This window comes from Cydia strobilella, chromosome 1 (assembly GCF_947568885.1).
Source record: "Cydia strobilella chromosome 1, ilCydStro3.1, whole genome shotgun sequence".
NCBI lineage: Eukaryota > Metazoa > Arthropoda > Insecta > Lepidoptera > Tortricidae > Cydia > Cydia strobilella.
In genome coordinates, this window is record NC_086041.1 from 3,770,665 (window position 1) to 3,791,821 (window position 21,157).

Genomic DNA, 21,157 nt, shown 5'->3' on the forward strand with positions numbered 1-21,157 from the left:
TGGCCGGGTGGCTTAGAGGTTACTACGAGTATTTATTTCTTTAGTACCTATATAACATCCTTTTCAGTTTATAACCTATTAAAGAATTACTGCGTTAAATAACATGTTGCACGTTTTCAGTGTAATTAAAACGAATCTTCGCTAGAAAATTAAATATTTCGTAAAAAATGACATGAAAAAAACTTCAAAAATGATATTCAACGTTATATTCAACAGGCGAAACAATTAACAACGCTGTGCATCTAAATATCAGGTAAAGTAAATTATTGGGTAAACCTTCCTTGTAGTGTTGGAACCTACCATGATGCTGATGTCTATAGTTAGACCAAGAAAACTCTGCAGAGATTTTGACAGCACACGCAGTGCCAGTGTTATTTATACGTCATAATTTCATAGAAATCTCTGCAGAGATTTTGACAGCACACGCAGTGCCAGTGTTATTTATACGTCATAATTTCATAGAAATCTCTGCAGAGATTTTGACAGCACACGCAGTGCCAGTGTTATGTATACGTCATAATTTCATAGAAATCTCTGCAGATTTTTCTTGGTTTGACTCTAATTTGGACATAGTTATGCAAAAACGTTCTTCCCCCATCCGGACTACGTGCCCGAGCCATCGAAGCCGATGATGTTCGGCTCGGACACCAGATCTTCAATCTCCTGGTTCTTGCGGAGTCTCCAGGTTCCATCCTCTCGACGTGTGGGTCCCAATATCTTGCGGTAGATCTTCCGCTCGGCTACCAGCAGCGCGCGCTCGTCTTTTTGTGCTGCTTTGGACAGAGTAGCATGGCGGTCTTTGGTGTTGGAGGCCAAGATCCACTTCGGGTCGTCGCGCCACAGCAGCAAGTAAGTATGCAAAAACGTTCCAACCCACTATGGGCGCCGTTGTGGGTTGGAACGTTTTTGCATAACTACGTCCATTTTTACTTGATTTTCTTTACTAATGTCTTAAAAAACAGATGAAGGTTGGTTTACCCTATAACGTGATAATAAATAGGGAATGTAATAAATAAGTTAGACTATTAAGAATACGTTTTGGCCAGACAAGGTTATAATTTGAAACTCTTTATAAAGCTCTATTTACCTTGAGAACAGTCATTTAAATAAGATATCTTATTAATAAAAAAAAATTGTACGAGAAATACCATCGACACTTTACTTACCACCCAAGAAGCACGGTAGCTGTATAGTAGCTGAATAATGTCTGGGTAACTGATTACTCTTACCCAGTCATTATTCGGCTGCTACACAGCTAATTGGGCAGTCAAGGCCGTATCCAACATATTATTTTTATCGGATATCAAGCGATCATCTTCCTCGCGTTATCCCGGCATTTTGCCACGGCTCATGGGAGCCTGGGGTCCGCTTGAAAACTAATCCTAAGAATTGGCGTAGGCACTAGTTTTTACGAAAGCGATTGCCATCTGACCTTCCAACCCTTTTATCGGATATCAAGCGATCATCTTCCTCGCGTTATCCCGGCATTTTGCCACGGCTCATGGGAGCCTGGGGTCCGCTTGACAACTAATCCTAAGAATTGGCGTAGGCACTAGTTTTTACGAAAGCGATTGCCATCTTACCTTCCAACCCAGAGGGGGAAACTAGGCCTTGTTAGGATTAGTCCGGTTTCCTCACGATGTTTTCCTTCACCGAAAAGCGACTGGTATAAATATCAAATGATATTTCGTACATAAGTTCCGAAAAACTACGGTACGAGCCGGGGGTTTGAACCCGCGACCTCTGGATTGAAAGTCGCACGCTCTAACCGCTAGGCCACCAGCGCTTCTCGGATATCAAGCGATCATGTTCCATTATCCAAAGAGCTAAAAGATGATACTATATATAATAATAATTCTGTATAATAAGTTCAGTTATTAGTAAAATTTCTTATGTGCTAATAACATATTGCTTTTTAATTTATATCAGGCAAATAACAGAAGTGTTTTAATATTGTCTTCGGTTACCGCGATAGTTACTCATGAAATAAAACTATGAAAACGGATTATATCGCGTATATTGAATTTATAATACATCCCGACGTTTCGAACCCTTTACAGCGTTCGTGGTCAACGGGTGACTGAGGAAAAATTACAAAGTGCAAAAATACCCACATACTAAAATAATGAACAATCATAGACTACAAACTTTAAGGCTGGTTGTACATGCACAATCGGTTCATAAGGCTAGTTATACACTACAATTATTTTCTTGTAAAGATATATATTTATACGCGATAAAAAGTCGGGATGTATTATAAATTCAATATACGCGATATAATCCGTTTTCATAGTTTTATTTCAGAAGTGTTTTAAATTGTACTGGTGATAATATAAAATGATACACAATAATACAATTAAAATTAAAAACGCGACTGAATTAAGGTAAACAATTACGAAAACTTCATATCCAAAGTTCTAGCATTGACGTGATACAATATAATAAACACCTAATGTTTATTTATGTTATGGTAAAGTAATTATACAGGATGGATTTTCTTATTGGGTCAGTGAGGACAGCTACCACATTTACTATGGAGAAAAAGAGAAATTTTATTCACATTTTTCTATCTCGCCCATCAGTCCTAGTATGTATGTATGTATGTCTTCATACAGTATTATGGTCCATAAATGTAACAGAACTGATTGGTGAGATAGAAAAATGTGAATAAATTTCATGGTTTAGTAAAATGGAAAAGTTTAAGTTGACCCCTAGGAAACTATTGATACTGGATAGAAATGAAATCGACTGGCATAAAAAATTACAAGGAAAACTTTCCATACAAACTGTATTTTCCTCGATTGGTGGCTTTTCTAGACGGAAAATTTTTTTTGGTCCCATACAAGCTTTTGATCCTGGATAAAAATGTGATCAATTGGCATAATTTTTTTTTTGTCAAAAATTACCTTTTCTCGCACCCTGAATGTTTTTTCCAAAATCTGTAAACACCAATCTTCATTAATTTAAAATCTAGGGAAGGTCTTCTAAGACCGTTTTTTCGTAGCAGCATGGGATCTGTTAGCTGCCCTCACTGACCCAATAAGAAAATCCACCCTGTATACCTATAAGTAAGACTAGTAAACTAAAACATAGGTATTGCATTATTAGAATTAGAAATTAAATAAAGAATAAGCGTAATAAAAGCATAGGTAACTTAACTTTATTAGGACTAAGTGACTCGTTTAATAAAATAAATACAAACATTCAACAAACATACTTTAAAAACAAAATACTTGGCGCAGTCGATAGGATCAATCCAATTTTGATTATATATTGCTGATTAAATCATCCGTCTCTTACTGTCTGTATAAGAGCGAAAGAGACAGAACTTTATTGCCTGCCACATACCTATCTAAATTAGTTCGTAGTGTATTTAAACCACCTGCTAATAAAAGCCATATTACATTACAACTTTACATATTTGTCAATCAGAAAACGATCCATAAGTATATTGACCACAGCTCTAATGACAGAAACATAAGGCATAAACTGTACCTATTTTATATGCAATAAACAACCAAAACCATCCTTAGTTTACCAGTTTTGGGGCGAATCTTCGAGCGTAAAAACTGCGTTTTAGCGTCGTTATTTAATACCACCATTATAAAAAACGTGCGTAAATAATAACTTATCGAATGTAAACTCAGCTAACTTTTGGTACATAAAAAGTGAATAGCGAATATTTCAGTGAATATTATAATAAGCCCTATGTCTTATAACTAGAGTTAGACCAAGAAAAATCTGCAGAGATTTTAACAGCACACGCAGTGCCTGTGCTGTATTTAATCGATATATGACTTTTTCAAATTGATTTTTTGAATGAATTTTTTTACACAAATTACACTTTATATAGCTTAATAAATTATTTTGACCGGTCCAACTTTCGATTGTATTTCGCTTCTAAACGCCGAACATTCACCCTTCGGTCCGTGATTCCATGACATAGAAGCACACATTCACCCTTTGGTCCGTGATTCCATGACATAGAAGCAGACATTCACCCTTTGGTCCGTGATTCCATGACATAGAAGCAGACATTCGCCCTTTGGTCCGTGATTCCATGACATAGAAGCAGATGTGCACGTAGTCTTATCTGTTGACGTGAGCGTGCTGGTACTTTACGAAGGCGATGGCCGCGAGCTCTTTGCAAAATTCTTCTAGGACTATTAGGCTTTCCACCAGTTGGTTGTGGTCGCAGCTGAAAGATAATAAAATTAATAAAACTCTGCCGCATGTTGTTCCATATATAGCCATTATAAATTCTACTCTACTGACAGCTATTCAAGTTCAAATTTAAACAAATAATTCTAAATGTCGTGCAGTAAAAGGAAAATTTTGTTTAAATAAAGAAATTTGGAATACAATATTTTCTAAGCACGGTCTGGGGCCTGTAGTCCAACGGTGGTATCGGTGGTGTAGGTGAACGCAGACACATACTCATTCATAATTTTTCGCTTTCAGACTACAAAACCGCATAGGTAAGTTACGTAACTGTCTAAGCGTTGTTAAATACGATTTAACATCAAGGTTTCATCCAATATAAACGAGATGCATTGCTTACGAGTAATCCGAAAGTAAATCGAAAAGAATAGGTAAACACAAGCTAATTCGCACGGTTGTATTCGAGCAGTGAACAATTTTCTAAGTATGTCCTAAAGGCTAAATCCTTAATCATCATCGGTGGACTTCATATGTTTCGCAAGCTCGGTTCTCCATACAAACGTAGTTACGCTCTCATTTTAAAACGAATAGCTAGTTTGCTCTGAAACTTTGTATTTACAATAGGATAAGGTATATCTATGTCTGTAATTAGTTTATGTAACTTCAGATACCATAGTTAAAAAAAATACAGCGAATTTAAGTTTTTCATACAAAACTTGTTTTTGCTCTATTTCGTTTGTTTTATAAACTGGGGCTATATAAACCAATTACAGACCTAGATATACCTCATGTTATGTGTAAAATTTCATTACAATCTAACACGTAATTTTAAAATGAGAACGAAACTCCGTTTGTATGGGAAGGTGAAATTCGGTCGAGCTTGCCGGGGACTTAACAGTGTAGAAGATGGTACGATCAGTTTTCTTACCTTTCATCAAATATAGGATCTTCACTCATCAAATGCAGCCTGGTATTCTCTATCACCTTCTTATAATTCCTCAATCTCGGTATCTCCATGGTCAGCCGCTTCGCTAACTCCTGCAGCGTTTTAAACAACGTGACCGTTTTTTTAGAAGTTGGTAACATGGGATTAAGGAAGTACTCGTGTAAATTCGGGTGTGGGAGTAAAGCTAGCTTAGATATTATTGATGTGAGGTGTAGGTTTAACTGGTAGGGTTGGTTAGGCATGTTTGAGAGTAGTTTGAACAGCATTCTGAAGAACGGTCCTTCGTCGAAATCTTCCTCTTCGTTTGTGTTTAAATCTTGGCTTCTTAGTATTAGTCTTTGGCTGAAACATTCGTTGTTTCGTTCGCACTTGTGGCAAGCGTCCTTGTGTTGGAAGACGTCGTCGAGGTGTAAGTCCGCCTCGGGGCGGCTGTCGTAGCTGTGGGTGGAGGAAGCCGTGTTGTCGGCGTAGGCGTCCGTCGGCCAGTTGAACGTGGACGTTACGTCCAGCCAGAACTGGAAAGGGTTTTTGGGCCATTTTTATAAGGGACGAATTTAATTTGAAATACCAATTTTTTTTTTTTTTTTTTTTTTTTCTTTCAAAAAAGTATAACACATTTTAAACTTATACAAGTTTCGCCAAACTTGCGTTTAACGGCGAAATGGTGCACTCATTTTCAATGTTAGTACCTTAATCTAAATTTAATGATTAACTTATCTTACTAAGGTTAATACTTTTATATTACATTAACAAAGTAAACATTTAACCTTTAAACTATAACTAATCTGAACAATAAATAAATGTTACACAGATTGACCAACCTATTATATCTATTTTGTTGGAAATTTTATACAGATTATTTACGTATAAGACGATTTTTTGCTATGGGCTACCGTTTACGAGTTATTTACGAAAAACTAAAAAAAGGGACCTTTAAATCCCCCTACCCGTAAGCTTCACCCCCGCTCTCCGGTACTTTTAGTATGTTGTTTAATACTCCATTCCCTACAACTATGCCAAAATACACTTGCACACGAATTATTTCCCCCATTTTTCCTTCGTTTGGTGGCCTACCAACCAGGACCATCGGCTTCACAGGCAGGTTCAATACCCAATAGGCCGGTTGGTTGTGAATATTATTGTATTGTGTAGAACTTATTTATATCATAATCTAAACCACGTATATTTGTATTAGACAAGTCATTTTTATTTATTTATTTGGAGATCCAACAGCTGTGACATTAACATAAAAATTATAGTAGATACAGAAAGCCAATTATAGGAACTCACAGGTAGTGACATGATATTAAACTAATAGGTATTATGTAAGGTTGCGCACTATCGCAGCCACATATGTGAACAGAGCGTATACAAATGATAACTAATAAGGGAGTAACTAAAATACAAATAAACTTAACAACATAAAACCCTTTTAACCCTTTATACGGCACACTTAGATATTATACCTTTCTTTTTGCTTATGCAGAATTTTTAAGACTACATGATGAGGCTTGAATCGTGTATAATTTCTGTAATCTGACTCGTTAAAAAGTTAAGGCCGTTCCATCGTTTTGCCGCTGTCTTCGTCACATTTCGCAAGAAAGAACGGGAAAGAACTTACGCGCAAAGTGTCAATTTTGATCGAATTTTGTCGGTTTTTATTTATTTTAAAAACGTTACCTTACAATATCGAAATTCTAAAGCTGTGAAATTACTATTCATGTTAAGATTGTTTTTTCTTCTTTTTTTGTTTATAGTATCACATAATAAATAACCGAGTAAAGTAGGATTAAAAGTCCGAGTTAGAGGTGACTTTGGGAATTAATTGTATCGAGCGAAGTGTCATAATTCGTGTATCGGAAGCTATGTTGTTAAAGATAATATAGTCAAGAACTACATATATTTTTTTCACGTCTACGAATATCAACGCCTCTTAGAAAAACATGATCATATAAGGAGATTTTTCGCCTTCTGGCTCAGGGAACCGCCTTAAAGCAAATTCATACAAGTCGCTGTCAAGGCAATAAATTACAGGGTTCTGATTTCTGATCCCAGTCTACGACAGAATACCTCGTAGATTTGTTATGTATATATATATGGCACATATATTCCTGGTTTCCAGCGGTGTCAGCATGGTTGCATTTTTATCACCTGTCGCTATGCCTGTCACTTTCGCACTTACCTACTTGTCAGAACGTGACAGGCATGGTGACAGGCGATAAAAATGCTACCGTGCTAAGCCCGCTGGATTACAGGAGCATTAGCTCAATTTCTATCTACAATTTATTTTAGGTATCGCACACTTCACTGAGCATCGTGATCTTATTTCCGTAACATTTCTATTTATATACGTAAACATTTTTTTCTTTTTTTACGTGACTATTAGAAAAGATTACTTTTGTATCTATTTCTTCATAGAGTTAGACCAAGTAAGTCTGCAGCGATTTTGATAGCAATTGTTTTTTTAAACGTCAAACTTTTATGAAATGATGACGTATAAAAACACTTGCACTGCGTATGATATCAAAATCGTTGCAGACTTTTCTTGGTGTAACTCTATTTACCTGATAATGCCTATGCGCATCGTGTATGTAATGCTCATAGTCGGCGCCGACCGGGTCCGACAAGATGGCGCCCGGCAGCAGCAGCAGGAAGCTGCAAGAAACGAAATAAAACAACCGCTCAGGAACAACTTCTTTAATCAAACTAAATATGGAACTTAAAGTAATCACAGATCGTCAGGGAGATTTTGAATTTGTATCATCACCCTTTTGGTGTATATCGGCATCAAATGTATCGAAGCTTTATGTGTTAAAGTGCTTATTTACTTAGTGCATTCTAGTGATAGTGATTTCGATTCGATCAATCAATAGTTTTTCTAATGTTTTTTTTTAAATCGAAAATCGATTATTAACAAAAAAAAACGATTAGCCGGTTCCCACCACTCAAACATTATCTTCTGTGATTTGTTGAATAAGCGCCTTTTGATGTAATTAATTGTCGTCCAGTCCAGTGTAAGTAAATGATATTGATTTATTAGAAAAGTTAGTTGAATGTTACTAAAGAGTTATTGATTAAAGACGAAGTGTGAAGTCTAAGAAAAAATCGGAGACCCTTTGTTTGACATAATTATTGAAAGTCATAATGTAATGATTGTCATATTATCATTAGTCATAATTCTGAAACCGTTAACTTTTCAGGATTTTCCTCGGGTTATCCTATAGATAGGTTAGGTTAGGTTTGTTTTATGGCAATCCTGAAAAGTTACGCGTTTCTGAGAAAAACCAAATTATGACTAATAATATGACTATCATTACATTATGACTTTCAATAATTATGTCAAACAATAAAGACCCGAAAAAATCCTCTCCCGAGTTTGACAGCTAGATGCGGCGCCATTTTTTTATAGAAACTGTATTCTTAAATGTCAACTTTTGACAACTGCATAATGTACAGGGCCGTAACGATTTCATTTTAGACTTTTCTATAATTAACAACTCTGTGAAGTCAATATCGCTACAATATAATATATTTGATGCCGACAGTATCTACAATTCGTTTATTTATAAATATCTACTTACAACGAATACTGTTTAATTATAGTACATTACGATACAAGTGCGAAAAATAGGTGTTTTAAGTCGACACGAGTTACGAATGACCCATTCGCACATGTATCGTACGTTTCACAGTACATATGGCGACATAGGCACGTAGTGCTAATTATCGCACAAGTGCGGTAAAGTAGCACCATAATTATGTACTGTAAATACTATTACGTTGATTTATTTGAAAATAATGTTTATTTATGTCGGAAGTAGGAACCAAATTAGTTGAAGCGTAGCTTAGGGTGATAGCGTCAAGCCGAATTATACAAAATTATTTGTAGAAAAATAACCAAAATATAAAATCATTCAGAAATTTGTTTTTGAATAAAATAATTAAATCACAGATCAGTTCCCCATAAAATAAAGCGTGTATATGGTATATCTTTTAAATCTAAATAAAATATTTCGTATATTATTTGTATAAACTCACTTATTAAGTAGATACGTTAATCATGGCAATCGTCGGACAAAATTGAGCCAAGTAAATTAAAAACTAAAGGCACACTATCGATTCACCGTCGAGTACACAATTTTAAATTAGTTAATCCATTGTAGAATATTTCATACTGTTTTGTACGTTGCAAATGGCACTTACTGTTATCCGATAAAACAATTTACAAAGTTCAAATTTTAATAACAAAACTTCCGTGAGACAGACATACTTAATATATTAATAACGGCACCTCCGTCCGTCACCGTCAGCTCCTGATGTCACTCCTCACTAAAATACGTGACTACGTGAGTGACCCGTTATTAATATATTTATATTGAACTTTGTATTTGTCGAATTGAGAAGCACTTTGCAGTTTGAAGTCTCATGTAATTTAAAATCATACATATTTTTATGCTGTTTACTAAGAGGGATGTTTATGGCTTGCTTGTTGTTTGACACATTTTGTCAAACATGAGTCTAAATAGGACATGCAATTTTAGATAGAATTTTTAAATCAAATCTAGGGATCGTGTACGCGACAGCTACAACTAAAAATAAAACAAACCTATAATACCCATTACTAAAATAAAAACCCATATTTACACTTTTCTTATATACAAAAAGGTACAATAAAACTATTTACAACAACTATGTATATAACGATAAAACATGTAAATGAAAACCTTTAAAAGCCTTATTTACTTTTTATAAATTTGGGTAACTATTACGATTAAACTACAATTACAATTTCACAGTATAATACTGGTACCTACAATAATATATCACCTCTCGTGTTTTTACGGTATAACTTTTTTTTTTATATTTGTGAGTGACTTCCACCTCACTGCTTTAGGTAGTCTAGTAGTATTCTTTGTACGGGCGATGAGAAAAATTGGTCACATGTAATGGTTTTTTCATAGTTTTTTTTTTAATGTATTGCTAATTTCATTTTTTACTAGAGGTTTTTTAGTAATATGCTGAGTATCCTGTTGTAATTCACAGTATTTCATTGCAATATTCATCATATATGTGTATAAAATGACTATCAAAATATGCAATCTACAGACTAACCTATATTGTATCTATACAAGCTCATACTAAAACACTCAAAGGTGATATATTATTGGCCGGTACTGTATATGTCACATGTAAAGGTTCTGTCAATGCCAGATATTATCTTTAAAATTGTATTTTGTAGCTTCATAAATTGATATATTTATACTAGATATGTATAATTAGAATTATGAGTGTTTAGGCGTGCCGTTGGGGATGGGAATGTTTTCGCTGGCCATCGCCTCCTCAACCTGCGCTTTGAGCATCTCGAGCCGTCTAAAAAGCAAGCGTTATGTCAGTACAGGGAGTCGCGGAAGCACTAGATTTGTGGCGTAACCAAGTGGCAATCATTAAACGCCGATCGAACGGTAACAATGTATCGGAATGACAGATGCGAAAAGACGAAAAGTACTTTTGTTTAACGGTTGTCGCCTTGGCTACACCTCTAGGAGTGTCCAAACTTTTAAAACACCAAAACCTTAGACAATGTCGGGGCCAAAACATTTTCTGGCTTGGCTCGGATGCGTTATGTAACTTTAGTTTTTTAAAGGGTGCGAAGTTTTTATAGTGTTTTCGCTACTTAATTAGGCTAACTTTGATCCTTAGAACTGTGAAAAGCTACAAAATTGTAGTAAAAAAAAACAAAGCTTCCTACTAATTTAATATTACAAGTAAGAGCTTTTTTATTAAACTAAAATGAGATTTTATTTCACATAAATTTATTATTTAATCTGACACTAAGTGTGTGACTCGTGGTCACAGGCAGAGCAGACAAACAAAGTCCCGTTTTCGTCTGAATACTGAGTTTGGATCGTGATCGTGCGAAGTTAGAGCTTTCCCCTAACCCTAACCCTAGAATACTTTCTACAGATCGTGGGTTTTATAGTAGAAAAATCCGTGAAGCCATTGAAATCAAATAAGATAGAAATTTCAATCGTGACGAAGGTTTTAAGATCTCATCCACATGGAAAATGCATGGTGGTAAGTGTAAGCGAAAACAAATATCGAAAGTTGAAAAATCGAATATTGTGAGTGTTGTGTGTCGACCCGGTGACATCCCTAGTGCGCAAAACGTTCAAGTTAATAAACAAGACCAAGTGCGGGTAGTTCGAAAAACTCGCGCCCCTAGAAGATGTTGATGTCAACTTGAGCCAGTCTTCTCCGAGACCACGGGGACAACGCCGTCCTCGAAACGTCGGTGAGTTTAAAACTTATTTTACGCGATTAAGTCCCGTCGTTGTGAATAATAAGAAGTTAGAGCTTGTTTAATAGAGTTACCTGATGATAAATTCCTCCACCGACTAGCCTAGTTAGCCTAGCGAATGCGTTTTAAGTACGTACCTATTGATAACCCTGTGTATGTTCTCGGAGTCTTGGGGCTCGGGCTGCAGCCCCTCGTGCTGCAGGATGTCGCTGATCTGCTCGTTCACGTGGTCCTCGTGCTGCAGCTGCTTCATCGCTTCCCTGGACAACGAGCATTTAAAGAAACCTTTACAAACATAAGAAAGAATATGGGCCCTAAAATGGTGCCCTGAGGTACTCCTGGCTTTTAATGTATGATCTTAACTTTTTTTTGATATTTTATTGGCTTATATGGGTTAGTAGAGATAGAAGTAAAATGCTTCAACACTTTCATACAATAAACGAAGTGTTTTGTTTGGATGCAAGTATTTATTCCATGTTCTACTTAATCAAATGCCTTCGAGTGTTCACTGTATGATTGAAATGTTTAATTAATGACTTTTGTATCAACCTTTTATCTAGATTGTTGATTTGTATTTTGATGGGTGTGTGCTATGCAGCTACCTGTTCCTCTCTCGCTCCCGCCACAGTGACACGTCGTTGAGTCTGTCTCGCTCGTCGTCGTCGGGAGGGGGTGGGGCCACGTAGCCGCGGGAACACACGCGGGACAAAACTAGTCTGTGGATGCTGTGCTCGGTGCCTTTCTCTACAATTGTCTGAGAAAGACATTAATGGCGTTATTCATAAACGCGTTACTGGGCTGAATTAAAGCCTGACCAGTAATATATGATCATTGTCAAGAGGGCGCTGTTCATTCTCATGTATAGGGTGACAGTTCAGTATAGTATGAAGTTTATTCCTTATAATTAGTCTACTGTACGATTGTCGAAAGTTGTGCTTTAGCATTTCTCGATTTCTCTCGGTACAGATTGCTAAAGAAAAATACGAAATACATTGCCGCGTTTTTGTACATATGGTATTATTTATCTTCCAATTTCGTAAAGGCAATATATATAGTGAAGAAGTTACACAAAAATTCCTCCTATAAATAATTTTGTAGTCCTCTAAAATATTTACAACATATTTTAAATAATATTAATTCACGACACAAATGAAAAAGGAGTCCCGAAAAAAATTGATAACGGTCTTAAGAACAAAACTGTCATACATGTCAGACATAAAACATGTGATTTTTTATGAGTAAATTCACAGGCATTGCTTAAACAGTCGGACTTACCTCAAAGAACCTCAGTGTCTCCAGCGTGAGGTCGTGGTTGTCGGTGAGACAGTTTGTAATGAGCGTGTGGAGTAGCGGCCATTCTGACAGCTCACCGTCGCCCACTAGCCAGTTGGAGAACTCTGAGAATAAAAGATAAGGTACTATGAATAGTAAGTCTTGTCAAAACACTTGCTGAGCACGGCGGTGACTCGTAGGGCTCTGAGGCGTTTTTTTTTTAACCTGACGGGCTCTATTGCACTAGGACAATTAGAGCGGTAGGACTGTGTGGGGGGATGGTAGCCTGGGGAAAATCCAGGACCCTTCCGCATCACACGAGACGGTTCTGCTACGCTGGAATACTCCTAAAGAGTTTTCGCTCCAGCGCAGATCGGTTGAGCGGTCTTAACCTGATCTGAGGGTGTGAAGGGAATCGAGCTAATGGGAGTTTTGTCGCTGGTTCGCTGCAACCTAGCCTAGCCGAGAAGACTCCAGCAAGAAACTCAGCTAGGCCCGACGACTGTCGGAGTGATGGCTCTGAGGCGTCTGACAGTCCCGCCTCCTTCTAGAAAGATATGGTACCTAGCGCGAGGTCCGTGGAGTCGACCAGCTTGAGACACTTGCTGAGCACGGCGGTGACCCTTAGGGCTCTGAGGGCGTCTGACAGTCCCGCCTCCGCGGCCCCTTCTAGAAAGTTCTGTCGGAACGTGCGGGAGAGGTGCGCGGATATCGTGGGGTGGCATTCCTGAAAATAACGTTACAGCTGAGTCGTTGTGGAATTCAACTACAAAACATATATGTGTCGTTTTCAAGCAAAAGCAACTTTGTCGCTTGCCATAAGGACGCTCTAGCAGGTTTTTCGTATAAAGATACAAGCAATTTTCGTCCTTATGGTAAGCGGAAATGTGGTACCTTTTGATTGAAAACGTCACATATATTTACAAGAATTACAAGTCTTTTTAATAAAATTGTCAGGTCAGATAATCTTAAAATCGGATTTTTGCTAAATAGTCAAAGAGATTAATATCGGCCGCCCTTTTGTATGTTAAAAGATTAAAAAATCTTGATTTTGATACAGGTCAAGAGCTCAATAATTAATAGTTATTTACGATACAAGTGCGAAAAATAGGAAATGAAACTCCCTTTGGTCGTTATTTAAAATTCGCCACTCGTTGCGAATTATATTCGCACGTGTATCGTACAACGTTTTACAGTACATATGGCCCTTTTAATTTTCGAAGTAGTTACGTACCTAATGTGATTGTAACACAGAGTATCGTAATGGAACTGTACTGTAAAATCCATTAAAACATTTGAGGGAATGAATTAACACACGATTCATCGCCTGCGGTATATATACAATAGGGTTGATGACACATGCTGAATTTTATAACAAAATCTAGTGACATATGTAGATAGCAAATGAGTAATTTATCACAATAATGTACATATTAAAATAATATATGGAAATAATACGAAAATACAGGGCTCGAAAGTTTCAAAATTTAAGTAATGTGTCAACTTTCAAAAAGGAAAAAAGTAAGGGTACCATTCGATTCCTTACATTTTATCCAAAAAAATATTGTACTGCAACTATATACATAAACGCAATATTTCACCGAAAAAAACACAATTTTCTTATTTTGTCCATACATTCAAAATGGGCTTTCCGTGAACTTGACGTCACGTTCACTTATCGTTTTGTTAGAAGCGTTTCGCGAGTGAAGTACGACTGTCTGGCTTTAACTATCATTTCTGACTTTTGTATAGCTTTAATGCAATAGGTCCCATATAGACATTTGATCCTAAAAATAAACCTGATCGATTGATACCATTAATGAAAATTTGTCATCTAGCCTATTGGCGGTGCAAAAAAGTTATAAATGAGTTACGAATAATAATTATTTACCTTCATTAGAGTATCACAGTAGTCGAGCCAGGAGAAGAAGCCCGTGAGTTCTCTGTAGCCGTGGAATTTGTTGTAGTCTTTGTCGCCGAAGTCCTGTGCTACATACCTGCAAAGTTAATGTGCAAGTTTGAAAAGTAGGCAATTTCAACCAATAAAATTAGCCTCATGCATGAAGTTTTTATTTGAACGAAATATTTTTTATTCGGATGTTTGTTACCGTTATATCATGTTACAAATGCATTTCCGTTATTAAGTTATCATTTAATTGCTTAAAATAATAAATAAAAAGAACAAAGATTTGCTCGCGAAAAGCTAGCGAGCGAAACGCGCGAAACGTCACGTGACGTCACGCGTTCGACAGATTAGTCCACATAAGTGTCATTAGTAGCAAAACGTGTGACGTCATCACGCTCTGTCAAATTCGCGCCAAAAATTATGAGCGTCCCAACAGCTCAAAATTTTTTCAAGAATTTTTGAGCTGTTGGGACGTTCATTAATTTATCGAGCATCAATTCACTTGGACTACAACATCGTCACTACGTTAGCTATATTATTAAACATCATCTGTCGGAGACGATATATAATTTAATAGAGTATTGAAAAACTTACGCCCAAGTGATGTTGAAGTGGTCGATATCGTTAGGGTCAACGTTGGCCGGTATGGCCTTATATTTGTTGGCCAATTTATCGATAATCAGCTCACGAGCGGCAGGGTTCGAAATTATGCAGATAATTATACCCTTTGATAATTATCGCGATAATTACTGGAGTATTGAAAAACTTACACCCACGTGATGTGCAAGTGGTCGATATCGTTAGGGTCAACGTTGGCCGGTATGGCCTTATATTTATCAGCCAATTTATCGATAATCAGCTCAAAAACGGGACTACAGGACGTCACTAGGTTAGCTATATCATAATCTGTCAGAGACGATATATAATTTACTGGAGTATTGAAAAACTTACGCCCACGTGATGTTCAAATGGTCGATATCGTTAGGGTCAACGTTGGCCGGTATGGCCTTATATTTGTCAGCCAATTTATCGATAATCAGCTCACAAGCGGGACTACAGGTCGTCACTAGATTGGCGATGTCATCGTCTGGGAGGGACGACACTATCATGATGCCTTCACAGGCTCTTAAGACTACTTGGTTGTCCTAAAAAAAGGGTAAGACGAAATCGTTATCATCAAATTTGGTAAAGAATTACTAAAAACTGTCAATATTTGATTTTTTTTTAATGTCACTACAATCCCGAATATGCTATCTAAATAAAATAATAATGTTTAGGCTGTTAAGTATCGTTGGGAGATTTCTTTGTAGAATATTTTGTAAATATTAAAGTTCTTGTGTGTGGACAATAATCAACAACGAAAATTCCATGTTGTCACAGTCATGTCTGACTAGTAACTAGAATTCATTTTTCACCTCAGCAGCTCGAACAAGCCTACTTTCGTCACTCCCTGGAGTGAGGAAAGTGCGACTTTCCTCACTCCAGGGAGTGAAACAATGTAGCTTTTTAATTTAGTGAAGGCCATGAACTTCATACTTTTATTACATTTTTTTACGGTACGGTACGGTACGGTCCGGTCCGGTCCGGTCTCGTATCGTATCGTATCGTACATATTATAATACTTTTTTTTCTGTTTATTCTGTGTAATTCGAAATACATTTTAACCTTTAATATGTTCTCACTACTGAGGTGAAAAATTATGTGTGCAACACGAGAGCAAAGTTATTTTACATCTTGTGTTTTTGAGTCCCTCGCTACGCTCAAGATTCTACCTTAGAATCACTCGCTTCGCTCGTGATTCAATTATATAATCTTTCGCTTTCTCGGGACTCAAAATAAACACTCGCAAGAAAAACCAACTTTCCTCTCTTGTTGCACAAATAACTATTAACCTTTTCAACGCCGCGTAAAACACAAAAGCGGTCACTCGGACGCCACGTCACCGAAATTTCAAAACTGAAATTGAACTTTATGCACATGCACGTAGGTCTATGTAACTCTGTGGTCTGTGACGGATCAATCCGTCTTTGGCGTTGGACCTGCGGTGTCGATATATCCGTCATTGGCGTCCAAAAGGTTAAATCATCTTTTGCATTTGCGAAAAATAAAACCTTTGTATCATATTTTGTGTAGATGTAAGTAAAGGTTTTTCCATTCAAATGTATACTTACAGCGCTATTCAAATATGACAACAGCAAATCTATCAACAGAAACTTGTCATTATCGTCATACACGGTCTTATGGCTTTTGCACGACGCGTTGTCGTCCGCCGAACAACTGCTATTACAGTCCCCCGTCGCCCTTATTATAGAAACATTTCTTAAAGGATTCGGCGGTAATTCCACTTCGAATAATGGATTCTTCTTTGGCGTCTGAACTTTACTTTTAATTGGTATCAACTTCTGTATATCCTCCGGTGTGCTGAGTAAGCTGGATTTGTCTTCGACGAACGGTGTTGTGAAGATGTTAGCCAAGCCGGGCTCTTTGCGTACTAGGCCGCAGAGCGTTAGGAGTAATTCGACCTCTTCCTTTTCAGTTGGGGAAGCGGGGCTCTCGTTGCATTGTATGAGCATACGCTAAAACAAAAATTGCGTGTTGTAAAAATATAAGATCAATTTGTTGTCATGTCCTTTCGGGTTAAAGGTTACTTCTGTGCAAATATGATATTGACAATTAAACAAAAAGATAAAATAATATATCTTTTTTTTGTGTATAGTATCTAAGTTTAGTTTTTTAAGTGCATAAATGTTTAAAATGTAAAAATTTAGCGCTATCTCGCCAACAAACTGCAATCGGAGTTTGGCGAGGAATATAATTATAAAAAAATTGTTGTGTACTTAAAAAAATAAAAAAAAAGATCAATAAGCTGCATCATCATAAGAGGTTTTTTTCATAGAAGAAAACGGTGTATGATGCGTTGAATCATTCATACATAGTTATCAGGCAAATAATGTATCTGGGAGCAGTTGGTAGGGGTAGGGATAAGGAGTGCATGCCATGTTAGATACCTACCTTATCTATTTCTGTTGTGTACTTATTTATAAACGAAAAACAATCGTATACAACGTGTGCAGCCGTAACTGTGTCACCTGCAAAGGCCAGTAGATATAAGGTTTGTCGTTGGCGCAGCATTGCCCTGCTATAACTGCCCTCAACGCAAGGGCCCGAGCGCCCGGGGTCGGTTTGACGCCACCAGAGTATGCTATAGTCTTCTTCTTCTAACTAGAGTTATCCCGGCCTTTGCCAGGGTCTGCTTTCCTACTAGCCTTTCTCCACTTTGCGCGATCCTGGGCGTCCTCTCGTGTGAGCCCGTTTACGCTCATATCGGCTTTCACGACATCGAGCCATCGCTTTTTTGGTCTGCCCTGGGGTCGGGGGCCGTCAAGGGCTAGGTTAAGGCATATGTTTCCTACGTAGTCATCTGGCCTGCGACAAACGTGGCCGAACCACCGGAGGCGACATTCTTGGAGCTTCTCCGCTACGTCACGGACTGCGTGATTATCAGAGTATGCTATAGTGAGACAAATAAACATACCTGTAAAGGCCGGTAGACATGAGCGCTATTGACGCACGGCTGTCGTGTGCGGCGCAGCAACGCTGACGCAGCTCCCAACGCCAGAGCCCTAGCGCCCGGTGGTCGGTCCGACGCCGCCAACGCCGCCAGTGCATCCAATAGTGAGATGGAGCGCTGAACTATCGCCTCTAAGCAAGGGCCGACAGTACCACCTTGCTGCTCTTTTTCTTCATCTACTATTAACTGGAACCATGAATATTAGAGGCTTTCAAGGCACACTTCAATAACAGTAATTGTTTAACCAAAAAGTAAACAGCTAAATTGTTAATAATAGACGCAAAACTATCAGAACACATAAAAGTTAGAACAACAAGTTTTGAGGAAGCAGAGTATCAATCCATGTATTTTATAGTTTTTAGGGTTCCGTACTCAAAGGGTAAAAAAACGGGACCCTATTACTAAGACTCCACTGTCCGTCTGTCTGTGTGTACCAGGCTGTATCTCATGAACCGTGATAGCAAGACAGTTGAAATTTTCACAGATGATGTATTTATGTTGCCGCTATAACAACAAATACTAAAAACAGAATAAAATAAATATTTAAGTGGGCTCCCATACAACAAACGTGATTTTTTTGCCGTTTTTTGCGTAATGGTACCAGTGCCAGTTTTTAGTAGTAATTAGGATCAGGTACAGTATCCTTATTCTTCATTAATAAGACTATAACAGAGATGTATTTGTTTCAGTTTGTCTAGTTCTAAACAAACAGTTACTACTATTGATTCAAATTACCAATTCCATTTTTTGTAGTAGAATGTCTATTAAATTTTATAACTGTACAACTGCAAAGAGTAGCATGAAAGGCGTAATAGCAAGAAGAAACAAAAAGAAAATTAAGATAAAAGGAATGTATCACATTGTGACTAGTAGCATAGCAATATTAAATAACTGTTTAATTATGTTACTGATGTTATTCAATATTTACTTTACCTCTGTCCATGACAAGTGATAAGGCACTATGGATTAACTCCCTCCATATTAATCAAATTTATATTAAGTGCACATCAAGGTTGAATATTTACTATTAAGCAATTGACCAAATTAAATCTTAAAACTATATGGCTTAAAATTGAGTGGCAAGTATAAAGGTTATCATTATAATTCGGTCAATACTTAATGCAACTGATGGCAACTGTAATCAAAATTTGCAAACAAGAATGGTTAGTTTATTTATACGATTTTAAGCCCAAATTACATGAGAAGAATTATTTTAATCAAAAAAATGTAGCCAATTTACCTAATTGTGATAGACATTGATTACCTAAATTAATTGTTAAATCATAATCAATGTAATTTTTCTATCTTTAATTAAATATTTCGCATACCATTCAAACTTGTAAAGCTGCTTTTAATATGTGGCGTTTACAATGAAAAGGTACCACATTGTCGCTTGCCATAAGGACACTCTGATAAGTTATTTGTATAAAGATACAAGCACATTTCGTCTTTCTGGTAAGCGACAAAGTGGTACCTTTTGATTGAGCATGTCACATATTATGTAGATATAACCTATGATAGCACCCATGAGGCTGACATGTTCACCTAGTGTCCAAAGCCTCCATAAAAACCAGATAAAAAAAAACCTACATTAGTACTGTTATTCTCGTATTTAATTCATCCTAAATGTCAGTGTTCGGTGACAAAGATCACATTATTGATAAATTTATATCAGTCGAATGCCAGCACTTGAAAATTTCAAACAATACATTTCCTATACTTTTAAGTGACTCAATGTTCAGTTAGACTCAGAGGTGGAGCTACGAGGGATATGTAATGAGGGCTACTGCGTTTAATTTCGCCGCTAGGGGCACTAGTGTAGATGGAGGTCTTTCAAAATGTCAAATGCATGAGAAGTTTTGGGAGTTTCAAGCTTCTCTGACCATCTTTGATTAAAAAGCACTAGATACTCGTATAGCTCAATTAATGTTAGTGGTTTAAAAAAAGGACCAACTAAAACATATGCAAAATTAAACAGGTTGAAAAAATGGCACATATAGTCATTAAAATACCTTTGTGTATATTAGAATGTATTGATTTTATAAAAATAAGCATAGAAGAATTTTGAGATCTGTTTTTCTGGACCTACATCTACAGTGGTGCCAACTGGTAAGCTCAAAAACTCATTGAATACCCTTTTAAAAAAAATTTTTACAGACTAACCTGCAGCATTTGGTGTAAGTGGTGCGGAATCCTGGTATCTTCTATGTGTCCTTTGCTATTGTCATCATAGTTCTGGTAAAAGTTTATTATCATCTTCCAGTGGTATTCAAAGTCTTCCAAGCGGGTGGCTGGAGGCGCCAACTAGATTGAAAAATACAAAGTACAGGTTTAAATAAGATAATATTGACAACCGGTCTGGCCTTGTGGGTAGTGACCCTGCCTGTGAAGCCGATGGTCCTGGGTTTGAATCCCGGTAAGGGCATTTATTTGTGTGATGAACACAAATATTTGTTTCTGTGTCATGGGTGTTTTCTATGTATATAAGTATGTATATTGTCGCCTAGCACCCATAGTACAAGCTTTGCTTAGTTTGGGGCTAATATAAAAAATAAATAAATATTGGCTAAACATTTCTTTACGTAAATGGGTCAGCAAAAACTATGCACTGAGACGAATTAAACCCACTTATTATGCAAATTATGGCTTTGATATGGTAAACTAAGTTTTAAGGTATTTGTTTTGGAATTCTTAACGTAAACTGCTCTGGCTTACAATAGAATTTTCATGCCGACTTATTTTATTACTTACGACGTCTGCTGCCGATTGCAGGACATCGGAAAATCTGCTTAACATCTTACTGAATAATTATCACGCTAGAGGATTACTGTTATAAGATTGCACATTGAACACAGCCACGCTACACTTATCACTTGCATCCCAATAATGTTGTTTTTCGTTAAATGCTCATTGTAAACACTGAAAATCCTGAAAAACCGTAATGTATGTGCAAAATCTGGAAAAATAACTATCGACAAGATAGATTTTGCGTAAATGTCATTT

At 36.9% G+C, this 21,157-nt stretch overlaps 1 protein-coding gene across 1 annotated transcript; it reads right to left on the minus strand.

The window, feature by feature from the left end:
* Positions 1–3,222: 3,222 nt before the first annotated feature.
* On the minus strand, positions 3,223–21,076 carry LOC134745857 (FHF complex subunit HOOK interacting protein 2A-like). The gene is made up of 13 exons (XM_063679979.1): positions 20,906–21,076; positions 20,318–20,458; positions 18,119–18,340; positions 16,755–17,159; positions 15,535–15,728; positions 14,569–14,674; positions 13,242–13,404; positions 12,681–12,802; positions 12,008–12,159; positions 11,543–11,665; positions 7,672–7,762; positions 5,090–5,622; positions 3,223–4,198 (listed from the first exon to the last, which is right to left on the minus strand). Exons 1-13 carry the CDS (start codon positions 20,948–20,950, stop codon positions 4,090–4,092), a joined length of 2,406 nt encoding a protein of 801 aa, XP_063536049.1. The 5' UTR covers positions 20,951–21,076; the 3' UTR covers positions 3,223–4,089.
* Between the last annotated feature and the right edge of the window lie 81 nt (positions 21,077–21,157).

What these genes read in the sequence shown, in the direction of transcription:
- LOC134745857 (XM_063679979.1), bottom strand. Translation starts at nt 20,950, where the DNA reads ATGTTAAGCAGATTTTCCGATGTCCTGCAATCGGCAGCAGACGTC. An exon ending in TGCAATCGGCAGCAGACGTC is followed by an intron (nt 20,459 to 20,905) that starts GTAAGTAATAAA and finishes TTTTCAATCTAG; the next exon opens with TTGGCGCCTCCAGCCACCCG. An exon ending in ACTGTGATACTCTAATGAAG is followed by an intron (nt 13,405 to 14,568) that starts GTAAATAATTAT and finishes CGTTATTTTCAG; the next exon opens with GAATGCCACCCCACGATATC.